At 41.4% G+C, this 22,858-nt stretch overlaps 1 protein-coding gene across 10 annotated transcripts in view; it reads left to right on the top strand.

The window, feature by feature from the left end:
* The window catches only part of celf4 (CUGBP, Elav-like family member 4), a 91,802-nt gene that overhangs the window by 23,926 nt on the left and 45,018 nt on the right, over positions 1–22,858 (top strand). For all 10 annotated transcript variants that reach the window (XM_023152518.3, XM_014407984.4, XM_023152517.3 and 7 more), the window contains exon 2: positions 1,115–1,197. In XM_023152518.3, the coding sequence (XP_023008286.1) occupies positions 1,115–1,197 (83 nt within the window). The remainder of the gene's footprint in view (positions 1–1,114; positions 1,198–22,858) is intronic.

Below are 22,858 nucleotides of genomic sequence, written 5' to 3'. Positions count from 1 at the left end.
ATATTTTCTTGCTGCTGTGATATAATGATTTTGAATACCTCTATAATCGCTTTTTTGGAAAATTCCCAGATATTGTAATGCAACAAGTCCAAAGGCTAATTGTGCACATTTGGTTCTTTCCCTGATTGTGACTGAAATGAGTGTAAATGAAGAATATTTACATTTTTCCCACAACCTGGATGTGAGCAAACACCCAAAATACCTGTGCGTACAGTATGAGCTCAAATTGCGCATCAACCTATTGTGCAATTGTCTCTGTGAGCGTTTTATTAATCTGTCAAACACATGAATCATTAGGCTTGATCTGTAGATTGACAGTTTGTCAGCTCTCTGACAGTGGTGTGTGCCTCACTGTCAGCGGGGGGTGGCAAGGGAACAGCGCGCACGTTCCCCCACGGCTTCTTCTTCCTTGCCTCCTGCGTCTCCATCTTCTCTCCACCCCCACATGTCAGCCCAGGTGCTAACAAAACCGAGGATTGTGGGTAGTCTTGGAACATATGGAGCAGGGAGATGGAGAAATGAAGAGTGGAGGGAGTAAAGTAGAGGGAGGGTGGGTAAGAGAGAGAGAGAAAGAAGCTGTCAGGCTGTCTATCCCTGTCACAACAGCCAGAAGAGTGCGATGGACGAATGGATAACTGCTATTTCAGGCTGCCAGGGAGAAAGCTCAGTCAGATTTGATGTGTTGATGGGGGCATGGTGGCTCTCGCGCAACAGAATACACAAATCGTCACACGTTGACGCAAATTTTAGTCCCACTTATTTCCCTTCTGCATGCAAGTGGATTGCATTCGCGGTCGCAGAAATATTCAATTTGTTCAGTCACCGAAATGCTGTTTATTGTGGACACACAAGCACGAACAAATTCCCTCTGCGGCCATGTAGACAGAGTTTCAGAGCTATGGCTGCAGGCTTACTCCGTGTGGTTGTGTGTGTGTGTGTGTGTGTGTGTGTGTGTGTGTGTGTGTGTGTGTGTGTGTGTGTGTGTGTGTGTGTGTGTGTGTGTGTTGTTTTTAGCTATTTGCTGATGATTGGTGCATCCCCCTCCCGTAGCTGTCTCTCCTCTGTCCCCAGTTCACATAACATAATTGTGTCTTTCTCTCTTGCTGTATTTCAGGCTGTGCCTTCCTCACCTACTGTGCCAGAGAGTCAGCCCTGAAAGCCCAGAATGCATTGCACGAGCAGAAGACCCTGCCAGGAGTAAGTCGCACACAAGAAAAGACATGCCAAGCCAGAAGCGAAATCTTACATAAACACGTCTTGGATTCAGTCGCACACAAACACAGATGCTCATTTTAGCATATAATGACTTATATTTATTTCAGATCAAAGAGGAGACTCTGTCTTTGCCATGCCTGCCATGTAGTGCTTATCACTGGCTATACACCACACTTCTTTCTCTTAAAGGTCTTTTTTTTCATCTGCCACCCCCCCCCCCCCCCCCCCCCCTCTCCTTTCACTGCCTCCCTCTCTCTTCACTTTGACAGTCACACATACACAAACCCATAGGGATAAACCACACGGCATCACATCATAGGCATACTATTTATAGTCCTTTCTCCAGTTTGTGTAAATGAGTGTGTGTCTGTGCGTGTGCATGCGCCCATGTGTGTGGGCAAGTGTGTAGAGAGATAGACGGAGAGAAGGAAAGAGGAATGAAAATCTGGTAGATGTAGACTCTTTCTACATTTATGTGCACACTCTGCATTAAGTCCCAGGCTGGCAGCGAAACAGGAGTGCATTGTGAATGCATATCAAGAGAGCACATCTTTTACGACAGATGTCCGTCCACATGCTGCGGCCGCTGCTGTTCACACGCACATGCAGCTGGAAGCAAAACATGCGCGTCTGAATGCTCGACTTCTATTTTTGCATGACAGGATGAGGAAGTTTTCACTTTGTCACAGAGAAGATGCAGATTTTCAGTTTGTAGTAGTGTGCGCATGCGAGTCTGAGGGTTTTATCAGCAATGTGAGCTCTTCCCTTGGCGCACACATGATTTTATTATTACATATGTGTGTTGTGTGCATGTGTCTGTCTCTGTCACACGCTTTGATTAGTACGTGCATGCTCCCCGATGCCTGAGTGTGAGCGTGAACATGGATGCGTAGCCGGCATTAGCTACGCATATGCGTGCGTGTGTGTGAGTCTTAGGAAGTTTTGATGCGTTTCTGTCAGGCCTGGCTCGGTTTGCTCTGTTCGTTTTTAATGACGCCTCCAGGGAAGCTGACAGTCGCCGTGTTGAGCGCACAGCCTTTGATGTGAGTGATTATGACATCACAGACGTGCAGTCAAGAAGAGCGGAGGAGTGGGGATCCATGCTCTCAGTCTTTTTTTCTTTTTTTTTACTTCCCAGTGGCATATTATTCAGAAAGAAAGAGGGAGGGAGAGACAGAGACACGAGGAGAGAGAGGAGGAGAGATTAAATATTTGGCCAAAACCAGAATGCGATTTTGTGTTCACACAAAGTGTGCTGCCGATTGATGTTTTTGCCTTTGTTGCTATTGTTTGACACAGACCAGAATATGTGGTTCACAAAAACATTTTTTGAGGATTCTGCCTTTCCATCTTGAAGGGACTATGTTTGGCTTCACATGCTACATAGAAATGCATCACCAGCAAATTACTGTAACCAGTCGCTTGTAATTAATATTGTTTTTAGAAGGAAGATGCCAATTAGAGATGCCTTTGGCAGTTTAGGACAGTCTGTGTTTGACCTATGGCGAGAGCTAGATAAACACAGGCAGGCTATAGGACAGACCTAGATGTTTAACAAACCCTGAAGCAGAGAATTCAGACAGGCAGACCAGGAGACTGTCTTTTGTTGCTGGTGAAGGTAAATCCAGCAAAACAGAATAAATGAGTTCATTAGAAATAGAGCGAGGACTTGGCCCTGGGAAAGGCAGTGGGACGTTTTATGGCGCACGGCTACACCCTCTTACTTCCATTCCTTCATTCAGTGTTGTTTTTCTTCCTACCTACCTTCTTCACTCGCTCTCCTTCTATCCTCTATCAATCCCCCCACTCACAGGCCAACACAACCAAAACCCGGCAAATGAAATCTCCTTTCTACCCTGTTAAAGCCTCTTTCCCCTTCACTTTGTGTCCTGATGCGCTTTTTTCCGTCAAAGTTGCTCCCCAGCTCTTACATTTAAAAAGTTTTCTGCCGTCCTTTTTTTTTTTCTTTCCGTGCTGCCAGGTGAGCTGAGAGAAGAGGGGATTTGACTTCCTAGTGGAAATGCCCTGTAAGCATGGCTGTAGGCTGTTGGTGTAGCTCAGACAAAGTACTAAGGGATGCCTGATGTGAATGTGCACGCACACATGAGCGTAAGCATGTGCGTGTGCGCGCGACCGAGCGGGTGCAGTGTCAGGAGAGACTTTGGGTAAACAAGTGACAAGCAGAAATACTGATGTTAAAGTGACGCTGACATTGTACTACTGGTGATAGATGACAAATTGTTTTCACATTGCTCATTCCATTATAGCACTACAAACTACAGGTACACAGGATTATGCTGATGGAGAATATGTGTCTGCTAGCGTAATTAAATCAGCTCTACTGACAAGTGACACAGAAGCCAGCGCTGCTGAACATTCAAAATATTCAAGACATGGATCCAGTATTGGAATGATAAACCAACACAGTGCAAAGGGAGCAAAGTCAGCAAGTAAAGAGTGAAAGACTCTCTTGAAGCGTGGATGGATCACTGAACAGTCAATAGGTCATGGAGCAAGAAATGACTGCTATTGATTATTGTGTTGTATATAATAGTCTTATTTTTGGTTCAAAAAGCAAACGCTTTGGTAAAAAGTGTATCAGTTTGCTTTTGATGTTCAAACTTGATTGAGCAATCAGTTAAATTTAATATTTTTTTGTTGACATTCAACTACAAAGCGTGTATTTTGCAGGCACTTTAGGCACTGTTTTAGGCATGAGTACCACAGTGTGTGGGTCTGCTGTGTCAGAATTTTATTAATCAACACCATGAGAAAAATACTGATCTACACGTGAAACAGCAGGCCATCTGCAGCAGTTTAGCGTTACGGTAAGCTTTCACAGTTACCATAAATGCAAACGTACCATGTAGTTATGACTGTTCCAGATTTTGACAATTCTTGTTCAATATGGCTACATTTTCAACATAATGGGAAATATGCCTGTGAAAAAGATTTTCCCTTTTTTGAGGTAAACAGACAACAAGCACATAAATGGACAGAACAAAAAAAAAGGGGGGGGGGGGAGGGGCGTCCCAAACACCAGGCCCTGACTGCCACAGTTATGATCCTGCGCTCCAGTTTCAGACTCGTACTATGGCAAGAAACATTAAAAAGCTCCTGTATTGATTCTGGCAAAAGAAGAGCCCTCACGAGTGGGAAGATGTATTCTTGTGTGTGCACGTGCATGCGGGTGTGCATTTACGTGTGGGTCACGGGGTGGAGTTGCAGCGCTAGCACTAGCACATGTGCTCATGAAACACTGCACAAAGACTCGCCAGCAGATTCTGGCAAACATAAAAACACTAACACCCTCAACACACGCAGAAAAGACATACATATATATATATATATATATATATATATATATATATATATATATATATATATATATATATATATATATATATATATATACATATATATATATATGGGCCAGTGCACTACCAAGTGCCCCCCACACAGGGCACAGAGGGAGCTCGCACTCTCGCATACATAGCGCTGAGCTCAAAGTTAGAAAATAATGCATACAAATACACACAAACAGGTACAAAACACCCCACACACATGCACTCACACTCCAAACACTTCTCTTGTAACTGCAATACAACACCCCTCGTAAGCACTTCCATTCAAAAACATGATACTCCGATACACACAGAAAGACAGAGAGAGCGAAAGAAATAGGGAGAAAGTAAAAGAGAGAGAGAGAGCAAGAGAGTGAGAGAAATACGGCGTCGATTGACTCTCACTGTAATAGTGAGCCAGATGAGAAAATATAGAACACTGTGAATCAATGCGTCATTTCAGAGCGCTTTCACACACACACACACAAACACACACATAAACACACAGAGTTTTCAGCCCAGGGGCAAACAAACAACAGAAATCACAGGAAAGCAAATGAATAGCAGGATGGAGGAAAGAGGAAGGGGTGGATGATGGCAGATTGGAAAGAGTGGGTGGATGGAGGGAGTGAAAGGAGAGGTATAGTCGGGGTGCCTCCATACCGAATGATTTGTGTCTGTTTCTTTTTCAACCCACCCACCACCACCCCCGCTTTCAGTCCTTGCTCTCAGTCGAGATAATGCCAAGGCAAAAAAAAAAAGAAAAAATCCATGCCATTGATTGGCTCCTGCGACCCAGTTTCATGGCAGCTTTTTCTCAATAAGTTGCCCTCATTGGTCAATAACTGCCAAGCTCCCCAGGTGACATGGGTGAAGAGGTGTTTGGATGGCGGGGTTTTTGGTGGTGCTCAGTTATGATTTGTGTACAAGTACTGTAGTTCAGTCCTTCTTGTAGATTTAGATTTATGGCTCAGCGTGCGGGAGGCATAGCTACACGTCCACATGAATAATGCCACAGACCCTGGAGCTAAAATATCCCCGCTCTCTCCCCAAGCTATCACCTCATCAACTATCCTAATCACCCCTATCCAAAAGAAAACCATTTGCCCCATAAGGTGCTCCATTTAATGAATGCACAGTCATTGAAAGAATGCCGGGGTGATGCACAAGCAAGTTTTAGCTTGAAACGACTTCTCCTCACACACACACACACACACACACACACGCACATACAGATTTTAGTCAACTCATAGACATAATGAGCAACTTATTTCAGTCTCACATTGCCTAAGATGAAAAAGAAAATAGCAGCATGCATTGGCAGTAGTCTGGATGAAGAAACAGTAGACTGTACCCAGCGTCCACACCAGAGCAAAGCTTTTAAGTGAGGCGGTAGGCAGCCGGAATCTGGCAGGTCATAAGCCTGCAATAAAAATTTAAATGAGTCTCCCCAAACAGACAGTAGAAAAGCAGAAAGACTTTCTGTAAATAGTGTTTGTAATAAATTCAGAGGTAAACAGAGATTTCAGTTTGTTGAAAAACTTAATTTTGTAAGTTCTTATTTCTAACAATTTACGTTTTAGAGGTGCTATAGTCTGTTTTTTATGCTCTGTGGCTTTTTGTTCTTTGGATTACACTCTCAGTTTCAGTCTTGATGCTTCAGCATACAATAATATTTAGGACAATAGCGTGGGTCAAACTTTTTGGCAGTAGCTTGGGATCGTCGCCTTCTGTCATTCAATGGAGCAATGTCCCAAAGCCAGGGCCAAAAAGACATTGTTCATGGTTTGTTGTGGAAAAACATAACTGCTAAACTCCATAAATGTCTTTGGGATGAACTGAAAAAGTCTCTGTCCGCCAGGCCTTATCACCCAAACACCAGTAACGATAATGTTCCTGTGCCGAAACAGGCCCATATTCCTGCAGCCGGGTTCCCAGCTCAACCTCCACTGAAGAATGGCGGCTAACAGAGCAGCAGAATAATGCCATTGGTTTTGGTTTTGATTGATTAACTGATTGATTTGTGCCCTGAACTACATGGAGCTATGTCCATACGGGCTTAAGCTGCCACTACTGTATAAGCCAATCCAACCAAAGTGATTGACTGACAGTTGAGCAGCATCTAAAAACCCTTCACCCCAGATCTTCCAAACAACTTTGCAAAGCCGACAGTCTCACATTCACATCCATGTCATTGCTGTGGGTGAGAAAGACAAGGCTGCACCTCTCTCCTGCCTCCTAGTTTCAATTTTTAATCTTCCTCACCTTTAAAGTGTCCGCTATTCTTCTGGCAGTTAGGTTGTTACGAACAGGGTGGGACGTCATTTCAGCTTTTTTTTTTAGCCCTACACCTGCCGCAAGCAAAATCTAGCATATAACCATAAATTGAAGTGAACATTTTTTTTTAATATGGTTGTGGTGTTTGGTTGTCCGCATACTTTTGGCTTATATAGGATGGCTTTGGCTGAACCCCTTTAAGGAGTAAAGCATGAATGGTGCCATAATTGCAACAAAGATCATTACATGCCTACACACCATCTTTTGTCATATAAAGTCTGAATGGTCCCATTATCATTGGGCTCCAGGCCTGATGTTACAACCTCCCATTGCCAAGTGGAGTTTGAGCAGATTGTACAAATGAGAAAAACTTATCTGTCTCGAGGCAGTAGTTCACTGTAGTCCAATAAGCCAACTAATTTCAGAGGTGGTGCATGCTACCTGCTGGGTCAATAGACTGATGATCCATATGTGAAATTATGCACTTTTTCTTTCCGTTTTAAGGGTTTTTTTTACTACTGAGCCATACTGCAGCACATGTAGCATTATATTGCTAATCCAGTTTGGGTTTTCGCCAGTGTAACTGTTCCAGTCAGCCCCATTGCCAATCATCATCGTGACATGTGTTGACTCAAGTTTGTTGCCGTATGAATCATTATTCTAATTACAGATTACTCTCATAAGAAAGATTACTACGGTGCTGCTCGCAGGAAATGATGAGGAAGACAAAGAAAGACCTCAGCCAAGAGCAGCTTTAAAACCCGTGATATGCTCTCCAACGAAATGGCTTGAACTGTCTGAGAGATTCTAAACACCTTTAAGAGGTACCATTATTTAGACTAAAAGCATGTCCCCCACTTCAGAAATTTTAGAAGTGGGATGCTCTTTTTTTCCAGCACCTCAGTCTATAGCTGGCTCAAGCTCCTGTCACAGTCTGAAATCATCTTGTCTTTTCCTCGAGTTTGTATTGATCCGCGAAAGCACGGTCTTAAAGCGCACCAATGAGTCTTCGTCCTCAACAGCCTGCTCCACTGAGCATTTACAAGTGCTAATGTCACAACTGGCATTTTCAGGCTGTTCCTTGCACTCACCAAAGTGAAAAGAGGTTTTTTAAAAATATATATATATATCCAGCCGCAGTTTATTCACTTTTAAAATCTTGAGAGAGAAAAAAAAACGCTCTGTGATGCCCAAGTTACTGTTCAGAGAAATCACACATCCAGTTCTTGCTTGATTGGAATTGTTTTGTAAACCCTCAAAGCCATGAACTTGCTTACAGATACAAAGCTGGCAGTGACTGTGACTGTCGCTGGGGAGAGGACAGAAGTGGAGGCTGCTGCAGCTGGAGCTATTCAAAAAAGAAAAAAAAAAACCCCACTGTAATAGCATCCTAACCAGTGTGCGCCTTGGCTTCAGCGCTGGGTGTGCATATAGTTCACAGATTTAAGTGTCTCCATAAGCTGGTTGTGATAGTCATTCTGCCATTGTCATAGTTTTACCTCCTGCTGCTGCTGCTGTATTGAGTTCGCCTGACTCCAGCTGCTTTGAAATTTCCTGCCAGGACAGGGACTTCTTTTTTTCCCCGAATAGCTGTATGTCACACTGCTATATCTATTTGTCTTTTTCATGCTCTCAAGCCTCCTCACGCATACAGTACAATGTGTCTTTCCACACCAGCGAGTGCTGTGTTGTCTGATTTCTTTTATTGTGGCTTGTTCAGGTAATTTACCATGCACATTAAATGTTGAAGAACAGTGGAAAGATAACTGGAAACAATAAAATGCAATAAATCAGTCACGCCTACAATATAATTTATCTATTAAAGTGGTGTTTTATTGATCATTGGAGGATATTACAGTTCGCATTGCACACCTATCCTTTCTGTCAAGCACCAGCGACTAGTCTGTCCTACCTCAGTTGTTAATGTGGGGCAGAGCAGATGCTTTTAAACAGCAGCAAACATTTTCATTCAGTGTTCTCTTTTTTTCCTGAGATTTTACAGCGCTCTTGGAGCTTTTACTGTGAAGCCCAGTGTGCTCTGCATCTTTTTATCAGCCCTTTCTGTTAATCAGCGCTTTCCCTTTTTTTTTTTTTCCTCAAGCAGACCAACTGCTGTTATAAAATGAAAGCTTACTGAGCTTAATTGTCTTTAAGTCTTTCTATTTTATTTGAAGTCTCGAAATGAACATTAGTCTTGACTCGTTCTCCAAAATGGCTTTATAGAATTTTTGGAATAAAGTTGTTCGAGTGTTTAAAAATTGATGCTAAGTTGCATTCTAGATTCGATTTCTTCGGTAACAGTATTTTACAGTGAACGAGATAGCCAATAAATAATTTCACTGTGATTGCAGTGAAAAAAAAGCCCAGTTTGAACAAGGCCTTTTATAATGAAAACATCTAGAAAAAATTGCTGCCAGTTCAAGGCCAAGTGCAATCATCATGCACTCCTTCTATCATTGATGTAATCTCTCATAATAACTTCCGAAAAGCTACCAAAGTGAAGCGGAAATATGTGGAAAATAATTATAAAAGTGTTGGATTGTGGATGGAAACATTGCCCATTGGTTTGTTACTCGCACTGACTACAGTACTAAAAGTTTTTAATACTAGGAGCCAGTGGTACCACGCTGCAATATTAATGTTGTTTTCTACTTAGAAAAGTTTTTATGAAGCATAAAGTAACCACACAGATTTCACAAAGAGCGCTTTACCCTTCTGTAAATACCATTCTCATGCTCAGTGGAAATGTGCAAAGGAAAAAACAAAACCCATTTTATTCCGTGACCTTCACCACCTCACCTCTGCTGTAGCCGTTGGAATATATAATGTGGCAATTTCACTTTCTTCGTTTGGCCCATATCCTCTGATACGTTCCGCAGAGTGCGAAGTGGCACTCGGAAATCTTATTCCCAACTCCGCTGAAGCAGCTGGTGAGCTGGTGGCCGGCAGATGTGATAATGACACAACGCACCAGCTGAGACGGCATAGCGGGCCACGACTCAGGCAGCTTTTAATAATTGATGGCAGCCAAGGCCCCGGATTGGCCAGTAATTGCATTACAGGTCACTTCTCAATAGCAATTTGTGAAAGTTGTGGTGATGTGTGCCGGGTGGCGATCAATAGGCACTGTCCAGAGAGGCAGACCCCCTCCTTCTCTCGCTCGCTCTCTCTCTTATGCTTTCTATCTTTCTGTGTCTATGAAGGTTGGATGTCTAGTGAAAATATTTTCTTCCAGTGCTCAGTGCAGCAACACGGTGAGGATTCATTCACTTAGCATCAAAACACTGACAATAATTTAAGACCCGCGAGCACCTGTTAAGCACATTAACCCCTTCCAACACTTTTTAAATAAAACATGTGCAGTACAAGCTTCCTGCCATTTCCAGGTAGCCTAATGTTGTTTCGCAATGCTGGAGCCCAGCCCGTTAAAACAGTTGCATGCCTTCAATTCAATCAGACAGAACTGCTATTTTATTTGAGCTTCATGTTTCAGTCTGATTGTGTTCACATGAGCCGTTTTCTGTTTGGTAGGGGCAGATTATTGTTATGTCTTTTGTAACTCTATATGAACGGCAGCAGCAGCTGGCGTGAAGAGCGACAGCAACTTTTTTGTGAGCAGCATGGCAGCATGGCATCTGATATGTGTTTACGTGAGCATGAGTGCACAGAGATTATTTCTGGAAATGTGTGACAATGAGATCTGTTTGTATTTTAAGATACTTGTTCTTAAATGAAAATTTATGTGTTATTTTAGCCTAATAGCTTAATTAATAATATCAAGTTGGCTGCCAAAGTAGCTTTGAGTTTATTTTTAGTATTTTGGAGTTTTAAACATACAGCCAACATTTCTGCCCCACTGCTTTTCGCAAGTGCCATACCTCATCACTGGAGGTCCCTATACGTTAGCAATATATGGCACACTTGACTGAAACACAACCGAGTAAATTGAAGCCTCAGGTTCCCAACGTCGAAACAGAACAAGAGCTCAGATTTACCCACTGCACGGTGTTTTACTATCCAGCCTGCAGTGCAGGCTGTGAGCCTTGTGGCCCCCTCTGGCTCTCTGGCTGCACTCATTCTCATGGAAGTTATTTACTGTTCTAGCCGTTATTTTTCTCTTTTTTTCCTTCTCCCATTGTTGATGTCTCACCCGCTTTGACATGTAAACTATCAGTGTGTCATTTCGCTGCATCTGGTGTTCATTCTTTTCTCTCTCTGTATCTGCCTCGCTCTCTCCCTCTTCTCCTCCTCCTGCTCCCCTCTGCTGTGGGATGGAGAGGAGGAGGAGGAGAAGAGAGAAGAGTGGAGGAGACAGTAGATTTTGCATGCTCTAAATACAGCCTCTACGTGTGTGGGGTGCTGTCATCAAAGGAGAGAAGGGACAGGGGATGGTTCACTTCTTTTGTGGTGGTGTGTGCTTGCGTGTCTGTGTGTGCGACTGTTTGCTTATGCAACTAAGTGTGCATTAATTCAAGCAAACATCAAAAATGCTCCCTCATCCATCTCTCTGTTTAACTCTTCTCCCCCTTCTCACTCCCCGCCTGCCTGCATCGCTCTCTGTAATGCTCATTTTAGCATCATTTTGTCTGCATTGCTTTTTTTTGTTTGTTTGTTTTTGTCGTTAGGCTCTGCCTTTTGCTTGCCTGTCTGCTTTGGTGTGTCTCACCTCTCTTGCATGTGCTTGGTGGGGTGTGACAGCATTGAGAAGTCACCAAAGAGGTAAATGATGATAGGCCATCCATCATGCTTTATGGACTCTGTATGGTGCTGCCGTGGAGAGTGGCTGCACTGTGCAGTAACTCAGAACACTCTGTCCCTCCATATAACCTGGCAGGGGCTCTGCTGTTTGCCTCGTCTCTCCTGGGTGAGTGTTCATGTGTGTGAGACACAGGAAGAGCGCGGGTCTGACTCACCCACTTAAGCGTTTCTCACTGTGTGTTTGTGATTCAGGATGTGTGTGGACGAGTGAAGGAGGGAATGGAAAGAGTGTTTGTCCACACTGCCAAACCATGGGCAATGAGCTTTCATTATGGTCTGATATGCCACTGCTGGGAGCATCACCTCCAACCAGCAGACACAACAAGGTCTGCATATGTGTGTATGTGTTAGCGAGTGATAGAGAAACAGGCAGAACGACAGTGAGAAAGATACACAGAAAGACTTACCTGAGTACAGTTAGATCCAAAAAATTTTAGACAATCACACATATTTTCTTGGTAAATGTAGCGTGCTTATGTCTACCAACACACTGGATTTTATGTAAAGTAATCAAGATGTAATTAAAGTGCAAATTTTAGGGGTTAGATAAAAGCATTGCACTAACTGGTTATCCATGTTTAAATGTAGAGGCCCCAATTTCAGAGCCTAAAAAGTAATCGGACGGTAGGCAGACAAACATTTCCATGGCCAGGTTAGGGCTGGCCCCTTGTCACTCCATGACAAATTAACCAAATAAAGTATTTTGAGTTGGTTCCAAGTGTTGAACTTGCATTTGGTAGCTGTTTACTGGAACTCTTAGTATAGGTCCAAAGAGATGTCAACACGAGTGAAGAAGACCATCATTAGGCTGGAAATTGATGATAACCCTATCAGAAAGAGAGAAAAAAGTTTAGGAGTGGGGCCAAATCAACAGTCTGGTCCATACTGAAAAAGAATGAATGCACTGGGCAGCTCAAAAACACAGAAGAGCACAGATGACAGCTAAAAGTGAAAGATTAGAGTTTACTTTTCTAACCAGATTTTGCCGAAAGAGTCTGCACAGTTCTGGAAAAGAAAGAAATCTTTGGACGGATGAACTCAAGGGTAACGTGAGAGGATGAGATGATATGATAGGAAGATAACAGTATAGTGAAGCAGAGAAAAAACTCATGATCTGAAGCAAGTCACATCATCTGTCAAACGTGATGGAGGCAATGTCATGACATGGACATGTATGGCTTCAAGTGAAACCGAGCCACTACTTTTTATTAAGGATGTGATAGAAGTGGCCGGAGAAATCCTTGACTTTCTCCTCAGCTTCAGACAAACGCTGCAAAATAGACTGAACAGTGATTCACTGTGGAAATGGATGATGACCCAAAGCAGAGTGCAAAAACAACCCCTCAGAGTTGGCCACTGAAGGGTTGTTTGATTGCTGATCTCAGTCCAGCGGAGCATGCTTTTCAGTTACTAAAGACTAAAGATAGCTACAAAAAACACCTGGCAAATTATCTCAAGAGAGGAAACAAGCCTTATATCTGAAAGGTATGTTAGTTTGTCCAATTACTTTTTAGCCTCTGAAAATTTAACAGTTACAAAAATGTTTGTAAAACTCTTTTCAGTTATCACATTTTGATTATTTAATTTAAAAGCTATTATTAGAGTAGATATAGCTTGCTGTGGCTTACTGTTAGATTATCTAAACTGATATTTGCAAGTAATAATAGAACATAGAATAATAGTCATAGGACATAGTGCGGCTAACAAATTAAATTATACACAGTTTTGTGTTTTTACTTTACTTCTGTATTGCATTTGACCCCCTTTTAACAAATCCCACCCCTTTTTTCTGTAACCATGATTACGGCTCTGAAGGCATGCCCAGGCGGTCCATTTGTCAGGCAACATATCACCAATACGAGAGTGGCCACTGGGAACTTCTGGAGATTTCCAGAGGGGGCCATTTAATTTGTCCCAGTCGCAAAGCAAATGTGCTAATTAAATTTGACAGTCTGCACATTAGTTTATCTGTTCTAAAAGTAGGTTACATGTTCAGCTTTCTACAACACAATAGTCTCTGTACAGTGGATCAGGTGGATTCTACCACCAAAAGAAATACCTCTAAAATACTGAAAGAAATACAACTGTTGCAAGAATTCCGTAATGAGTTGAAGTTATGTTGTTAATCTGTTTATGTGATTATTTATTTTTCTTTGTTTTATATATGGCCTGTGAAAAACTTGGAACAAATAGGAAAAATAACCAATGCTGCAGTTTTCGAATGTCCACTTGCGTCTATGTGATGTCATCAGAAGGTGAATGTGAGGCTCCATTCAGATGTCTGCATGAAATCTTTGAAACTGTGCACAGTCATAATACCTATGCGTCCTCTGTGAGTAATCAAAGTAGAAAAGCAACAACTGTTGGTGTGAGTGGTGCCTCTAGTATGCTGGCATTAGTGCGAACAACGCCTGTGTTTTTCTTCATACTAGAAATGTACATAAAAAATCACAGTGTAGCTTGCACCTTGGTTTTGGGACACCTTAATATATCTGATACTAACTGGTTCAGAAAGGGAACAGAACATCTGACATTACATTGTACCAAAGAAGAACACTACGTATCGATCCTTACATCATCATTTTTTACCTGCAACTTAAGAAGATTTTACATTAGAAAAATCACACAATGTTTTTAATTCTGTGCAAAGACATTGAAGAGTGTCAAATTTTTGCAAGGCTCAGCATCTTAAACATACAGAAACAAGAGATTTGTGCTTCACACTCTCCCATGTAGTTTTACTACAGGAATACAACACTGGCAACAAATACCAAAACAACAGCTCATGTTAGCTTTAGGGAATTTTGGATTTTTTGTTAGGGAGCTACACAAAACACTTCTCCCAACAGACATGAAATATCTAAATGTTATTTTTAAAGAAGCGATTGTACCAAACAGTGCAACATCTTTACAACCTTCTAATCGTATTACAGCCTCACCTTCATCCTTTTCCTTTCTGTTCATCCCTCCTCTTTTTATCCATCCTTTCTGTTCAATACCTCCTGTATCTGGTGAGCCCTTTCACACTTTTCTTTTGTCACCTTTCCACATGGAAGAACAATTGCTCAGAGTTCACTCTGTCTCTCTGCCTTCCTCTCCCACACCTCCTCTCCTCGCTACCACTCTTAGATCCAGAGGGAATCACACTGTCTGAACCAAATGTGCCACAAACTTGTCAGATGATGTTTGTTTTCCACCCCCTTTCCCATGCCTGTTTTTTTTTCTTTTTTTTTGCCTGTGTGTTTTAATGCTGTCTACATATTTGACAAAGTGCTGTGAGATGCACTGCCCTCACATGTCAACAGACTAAAATTTTGCAGCATCATTAATGAAACAAAAATCTACAGGGTGGTTGTATGTGTGTGTATGTGTGGTGGGGAATGGGGACTGGGGGGCTGGGGGTTAGTCCCAAGCCTTGTGTGATAATAAGGTTTGTATGTTCAGACAGCTTGTTAGTATGCTTGTGAAGACTGTGAGTAAACAGCCTTTCCTCTGAGGTTCCCTAGAAAGTTTGAATAAAGGATCTTCTACTGAAAACTAAAGGTGGTTAAGGGACTGAACAGCTGCGTTCCTTTGGATCTGTATACCCAAGAAAATGTAGCACAAGCTCTAGCTCCATTTCCCTGTAGACATTATTTGCCTGCTGAATAACTAAAACTTATTAGAGAGTAGCTTAAAGACAGATTGGTGATGTTCTTTAGCTTAGTAAGTGTCACGAAGACCCACTTTCAAAGCCCTAAACTGAATTGGATTGAAGTCAGAAGGGTTAGATTATTAATAATTAAACTTAAACTGACCAGAAGATCAGGAATTAATATTCTGGACAACAGGTTAGGCAATTTTACAATTTTAATTCATTCAAATTACTACTTTTGACTATATTCCTAGCTGCTTTATAAATTTCTGTATAGCTCTCTGGAAATACGGAAAACTTGGCCTCCTAAAGTCACTCAACTCTTAAATGCCTGATCAATGATGGGCAGGACAAAAGGGTAAAAAGAGAGAGAAAGCAAAGCGAGGAAAAAGAAATAGGCAGGAAGGACAGTTAAAGTCTGCCAAGAAGCAAGGTAACTTACCTCTGGCAACCCCACATTGTAGACACACCTCTAAAACTCATCCCAAACTTTGGCAAGATGCAGTCCAGCACTAGCCTCCTTTATGAATGTCACACACCGTGAGAGGAAAATGATTACGTTGCAAAGAAGACAGGGGGGCAGAACAGGAGGGGACAGGAGAAAGCGAGAGAAGAAAAATCACTTTGATGGATTATGCTTCTCGTGGGACAACCTTGTATCGTTTTTGGACAGGAGTCTAACTCGGCCAGATTCTCTGTTACAGCGGCGATTCTCCTCTATTCCTTCCGTCTCCTTTTGTCATCCAAGATGTGCGCTAGCTGTGACAACAGTGCCAGCGGTGATACCTAATGATACCGCTTGCAGAAACTAATTACTACCAGTGATTAAGAGAGGAGACGTGGCTTCTACCGCACATGCTGTCTTTGGGTGGGGGGAGCTTTTTAATTGCCTTTGCCAAATAAATGATGGCCAAAGATGCATGGACCCAGACTTCTTAATGGAGTCTTAGTGCTCGGTGGCAAAGAGCGAATACTTCAGGGCCCTTGGCACTCCCTGCACACAGATGGTGCCGCCTGTTCACAACCAGCGCTTGTTGTTGATCAGTGCGTTAAGGGCACCTGTGAAATTAAACAGACAAATGAATTCCCCACTGGCTGCAAAACAGAATATTAGCATTGCATGAAAGATGGCTAAACTGATTCATGCATTAACCACTTTTAATGCCAAAGGGCAGAGCATTTTAATTTAGTTAGTCACAGGTTCGGCTCTGTGAAGTTACTAAAGGAAGCAAAGATAAGGCTGTAGTAACAGTTTAATCTCAGCTGGATGTTGGAGGTGTGGTGCTTGTGCACATTTGTTAGCCCTTAAGCACATCTAGACCTAATTAACAATCATGTTCCACAGCAAGGTTGTCTTTGGCAAGGATCCAGCCAACCAATAATTCATTTACTGAACAGTAACACGTCTGCCTGAGTAGTAAAGGACTTAAAAGTTTGACATGGCTCTTGCAGAAGCACTTAGTTCTAAGCTGCCTAGTGTATATTTCCCTCTTTAATGGCTTCTGTGAATAGCTTTCTCTGCACACTAATAATTAAAAAACTCCACTGCTTCACATCATTACGTTTTAAATGATCATCTCTTAAATTCCTGTTTATCTGTTTTCTGTAGTGAGAAGACAGTGGTTTTGTGTTCTTGAACTGCATTTCCCAGTGTCGTCTTTGACTCTGTGTTACCAGTACTCCAACTCTGACAGCAGCTCCCTTAATCCCAAAACAAGCTAGCATGAAATGAACTACTGACACTAGTGAGGCAAATACAAAGGCAGATTTTAGGATGGTGTCTAAGAGTGACCTTGTCTAGAGGGGCACAATCATATCCACACTGTATGAACACATCAGACACAAAGACATTTTAACTATGTCACTGCTTCAGACATGCTGCTGTTTGCTTAAAAGCTTAACTAATAATACCGCATTAACTAAAGGCATTTGCTGCTTAGTAAAAGTTGCCAGTGGACCTATAGTACATTAGCGCTTAACAATACATCTAAAAAACTGCATCTCCATCTAGGCACTCACCCAAAATAACAATATAATCAAAGTGAGATTGCTTCTAATAACTGACAGTCTGGTCTGAGCACGAGACCTGCATCACTCACTCACCATCGCTGTGCTTTTGTTTTTCCGTCTTGGAACGGTAATTTTCGTGTTAACTCAGAATTAAGCATTTCGGGACAGCCGGTTATCCTTTTAAGCCCCTCTGAGCAAATGTTTCTCTATACTTTGAGTGTGGGCTTCTGCAGATGGCGTTCTGTTCTTATTCCACTCAGCCTTGGTGACTGCCTCTACTCATACCAACTACGCACTTCTACTTGTATTTGTGCCATTACTTAAAGCACACCAGAGAATTTTTAGAACAGCTACCCACTCAGGACCGGCTATTATTATGTGTAGTTTAAAACCTCAAGGCTGCTGAGCATTTCAGCAGCCTTCTACAATGCCAATTTGTAAAGCCTCTATTTGAGCTATAGTGAAGAGGAACATACATGTATCCTTCACAGATGTCTCTCCTTAAAAGACTTTTTAAGCAAATAAGAAAACAACCAAATGCTTTCCTGATTGAATATTCACTATAATCGTTCACATCTGGTGGGTGACCCTCTGAGCGTTTAAGTGCCTGGTGGTTTTCACATGTTATTCTCATATCCAAAATTGCCTTTTGGAGTTTCTAGCTGAACTTTGATATTCAATTCCTTTTGTTGCAAGCTCTATGCAGGCAGTGGCACTGGTGAATCAATAGCAATTTAACAGTGAGTTATAGCTGGGTATGTGCATATACTGGACAGCGTGAGCACGTTATGATTCGGGTGTGTTTACTCAATGAGTGCTGAGTCAGCAATAATGACACAGCATTTCTTTCTTGTCCTCCCTCTCACTGTATCTCTTCCTCCCTCTTTGGGATTTCTGTGTTATTTTTCTTCTCTTGATCTCATTACATCATGACTCAAGGGCTGTATTCATTAAAGTTTAAAAGTACAATGCAATCCAAAGTCACTCGCAGCGACTAACGCAGAACCCGTTTGGCTCTTTCTCCGCATCTCCACTTTCTTCCCTCCTTCACGTCTTTTATTTATTTATTTATTTTTGTCTGCGCAATGCTATGGAAGAGCAATTTTTTTTTTCATTTGCTCCGCTAGTCTTTCACCAATGAGGCAGACTGCTGAGAAAGTCTGCCGACAATAGCTGGAGCCCAGATGTTGAGACTGGCAGTTGACTCTTGACGACAATGCTTCTGTTCTTTAATTAAACTTTTGTAAAGTTGTTTTCATTTCCTCCTGCGCAAGCTGTACTGACAATTTCTTTTTACATGTGGATGTAAATGTGTTGGCTCTTTGTTGTTTTGCATCTTTCCTTCCCCGAGTCTTAGCAAAACCAAAAAATCATTCCAAACCCTCCAAAGACATAGCTTGTCTCATCAACAGTGGTGTGTTTTTAAGAGACAAAGTTACATAACGTAGCCCTGGCAGCAAAAGATGGTAAATAAATCTCTTTAAATGGAGGCTGAAAGATATCCAGCTTCATGCTGTCATTAGCAGCGATGTAGAAAAGGTTGATAATTTCACAGTTATCCTCCCATGTTTGCCAGCACTGCACAAACGTAGCCGATTTTGCCTACTTATAAATTCTTTGAAAACTGTACAAGCATGCCTGTTTTCTTGTCATAATGAGAAACAAATTATTCTCGTATGACCACGAGGTCACCGTGCCTTATTTTTCTGAAATCCTTTTCTAAAAGCACACGTGTATCCATGTCCTTATTTTGCCTTCCTTAGCAGCTCATAACCGACACAGGGACAGATATTTCTTAGTAAATGCTACAAAATGTCTGATAACCTCATTAAATTCAGAGACTGTTTGACCTGTATGGGGGGGGGGGGGGGGGGGGGGGGGGGTGTTTCTTCCAGCACTTTCAGTCCTTCTCAAAAATGGGAAAACAGTTCTGTCCAATTATGTGGCATCAACTGTCAGCATTTGCAGAACAGATAGACATCCATGTATCCGTTATTAATCATTAGATGTCATCTTTGTGCAACACAAAAATGCGTGTGGTGATGAATTATTGATGTGATCCTGGAGATAACAGTTGCGCTCTAATTACATGTCATCATTACCAGGTTGAAACCAGTCTCCATGTCCCTTTAATGTGATTACGCATTCATAATTGTGCTGTTATTAGCCTAGTTTATTATTCACAACAGTAAAGCCCACTAATTAGCATGGGTCCACAGCGTGTTGTCGCTCATTTTCTGTGTGAAATGTATGTTTAAAGCTTCATGTTTTGTTTTTAACTTGAAATGTTGCTGTGATGTTGATTTTTTTCTGTGGGGGCAGAATACTAAAGAAGTAGAAATGGAGTTTGAACAAAAAAGTCTAGTTTTTTGGGTTGTGTGGGTGATGTTCAGTCGGATAGGTGGCCCATCACTGGAATCAGTGGTGATTCCAGAGTCTGTTAGGTCAAAATTCACAGGGGCCCCTCCAACCAGCGCTCATCACCATTATGTTATAAACAATCTGAAAACAACAAAAAAATGGACTCCTTAGCTAGGCGTTAATTAATATTACATGTCAACATGAACAAAAACAATAATATAATAACAAATTTATTTAAAAAGCGCTTTTAAACAAAGTGCTGAACAGTTATTTGAAGATAAAAAGATAAATAAATAAAAGCAATACAGAAAAAAGCTATACAATTTACAAACTGATAACAATTTAAAAACTAATAGGCATAAAATTAAGACACATAGGATAGGGTGAACAAGTGTGTCTTTAACTTAGCTTTATAAACCTCCACGGAGCATGCCTGCCTAATATCTTCAGGGTTGTTCCACAAAAATGGGGCACGAAAAATACGCTCCTCAATAGTCTTTTTTCTAGCTTTAGGAACTTTTAGAAGGCCAGTGTCCTGAGATCAGAGGGCACGGGATAGAACATAGAGGTGCAAAAGGTCAGAGATATATGAAGGTGCCGAACCATTTAAAGCCTTGTAGGTGAGCAACAGGACCTTAAAATCTGCTCGAACCTGACCAGGCAACCAGTGAAGAGATGGGGTAATTTCCCAGTTTTGGTTCAAATGCAAGCAGTTGCATTTTGTACCATCTGTAAGCCTCTAAGACTTTTCTTCGGTAACACAGAAAGAAGAGTGTTACAATAATCAATGCGTGAAGTCACAAATGCATGGACAAGAACCTCTGCAGTGTCCGGTGATTCCACCAGCATTGCAATGCAGGTGGAAGTTATGTTATTCAAGTGTTGCTCTCCCAAAGTCAGTGTTAAACTGGCAGCATTTAGTTACTGACCCTTATATTTAATCATTATCATCTGCTCCAATCACATCTGTCTTACTTTTTCTCCTCTTCCTCTTTATTTTGTCTCTCCAGAAAGCACAAATCCTCTTCGTCTTGCTTTCATTGTTCTCCTTGGGTTCATTTAAACAGAATCAGTTATGAGTACAGGTTGGCAGATCGATCCATATATTGATAACATCGATACCAGCGCTGGTATTGGTATCGGAGGGATACTAGCTCGATATGATATCAATGTAAGATGTCTCAACCTTTTTGTGCTGACTATCACATCTATTTTAAGCTGATCCAAAGTGCATACAGCCACATTTACATGCCACGTCTCCAAAAGAGCAGTTTCAAAATACATAATGACTTTCATAGGTTAAAAGTATCCATTTTTGTATTGGCAATACTGGCCTAGTATTTACTTGGTATCATATCTGTATCAAAATTTGCAGTATGAATTATATATTATATATATATATATTTGAAGTATGGTGGGGCCCCATTCAGGGCCCAATTAGCAAGGTTGTGTTTCCTACTTTCCCTGCAAACTTTGCCACCGAACTTTAAAGTTAGTCTTTGTTATAGTAAAGATAATTAGACATTTTGATCTAATTATCAATACAAGACAAACATCTGATGTAATGTTACAGCTTGTGGTTTCAATTCATCAGCAGCTGCTGTGCTTAGCATTAGCCTAGCCAAAATCTAGCCTCATACTGGGCTCCGTTCACACCTCTTCTTCCATGAAGTGACGTGTAAAAACAAACACTTTTGGCTTTGGTTTCAAAAGATACTTTTTTCTTATGCCTCTCCTTTAGAAAAGCCACTCAGATGTAACTTTCCTTCAAAACCTAAAGTACATTTTTTTTAAAGAAAGTAAATCAATGGAAAAAGTCTGTGAGTCAGACCGAGCAGGCTGTTGGGGGTGCTTTACTCAGAGCAGCTTTTTCCGTGTGTGGCTCTATATGTAAAATTCCCACTTGTTGACCTCAACTGGGACCAAGAGTAGAAAAAAAACTATTAGAAACCAAGCATTTAGAGTAGCCTAAAGCCTGACCTATTGACTAAAGTGGACACTTACATAGGTTGACCTCATAATCTAAACTTCTGCCTACACTTAATTTGCACATCCATCATTGTAACATTATAGTGTAGCACAATAACAGGATAAATGCATACATACATATAGATGGATAGACAGGGAGACAGGCAAGCAGCCAGGCAATTATGGGAAATGATGGTTTTCGGGAATTTTGACTTTTAAGGGGCGCCTTGTCAAACACACGGTCACAAGAACTGTTTGCGTTCCCACTACATTTGCCCAGACTGACAGAGACAGGTACCTGCTAGCCTTGAGCTTGAAGGATCATGGAGTTTGAACAAAACATGCTAAGCCTAACAGCATAAAGGGCCCTGCACATACACCGCGGCAGTGCAAGTGTGCTGTCCAGTACTCACGCACTGTGGTTAACTAATGGTTATAATTAGCTATATATATTAAATCCTAACAGTTTAAGGCTGCTATTGCCATTTTCATTTTGAATAACATCTTACTATAATTATTTTAGCACATGTATGTATATATATATTCATTTTCCTTAGGTTAATTTTGTTGCCCCCCCCCAAATGTAACGTTATGTTTTGCGTTTGCTTCGTGTGTCTTCATTCAACGTACGTCACCTATCAGTAATCAAAATTTTGTATCCAGACAGAATTATGTTCAAGTCACGTCTAAATACAGAATCGAGACTTTCAAAAGTCACTGCAGGGTTTTGCTGATATACTTAAATCATTATGGCTGTTATGTTTTCATGACTTGGGTAAAACATTACATCATTCTGTGCAATAAGCAAATGCTTTTGTAAAATATAAAAAATGCACTCTCCATGCTCTCTGAAACATTAATTAAAGATTAACCATCCAATTGTTTGTGCCACATAGGCTATTTATACATTCTAAACAAATCTGCAGTTCCAAACTTGGAGCAGACTCTTATTTTGAAGGAATTGTTGGCCCGGGTCAAAACTGACTCAGACCAAGACATGAAATATGAGGAGTAGGTAAAAGTTAAATGACACAGTGCTTCGTAATGCAGCTATGACACACTTTAGAATAGTAAACTCATCAGCTTCTGCGATGCTTGCAAGGCTTTAGATTATGCTCATATTTCCTTGTGACCAGAAAATGCAGGTTTCTAGCCACCATTTTCACTACTTTGGTTTCTGTGGAGCTAGCACTCCACAGTCTCATGGGAGCCAATTTGCTATTATTTTCATATATTATAGTAATCCTATTCCCCGCGCTCTTCACCACTCTTTAATTCCTTTTTGTCTCCA

The sequence above is a fragment of the Maylandia zebra genome, linkage group LG5 (genome assembly GCF_041146795.1).
Source record: "Maylandia zebra isolate NMK-2024a linkage group LG5, Mzebra_GT3a, whole genome shotgun sequence".
Classification (NCBI taxonomy): Eukaryota; Metazoa; Chordata; class Actinopteri; order Cichliformes; family Cichlidae; genus Maylandia; species Maylandia zebra.
This window is presented reverse-complemented; position numbering and strand designations above follow the sequence as displayed.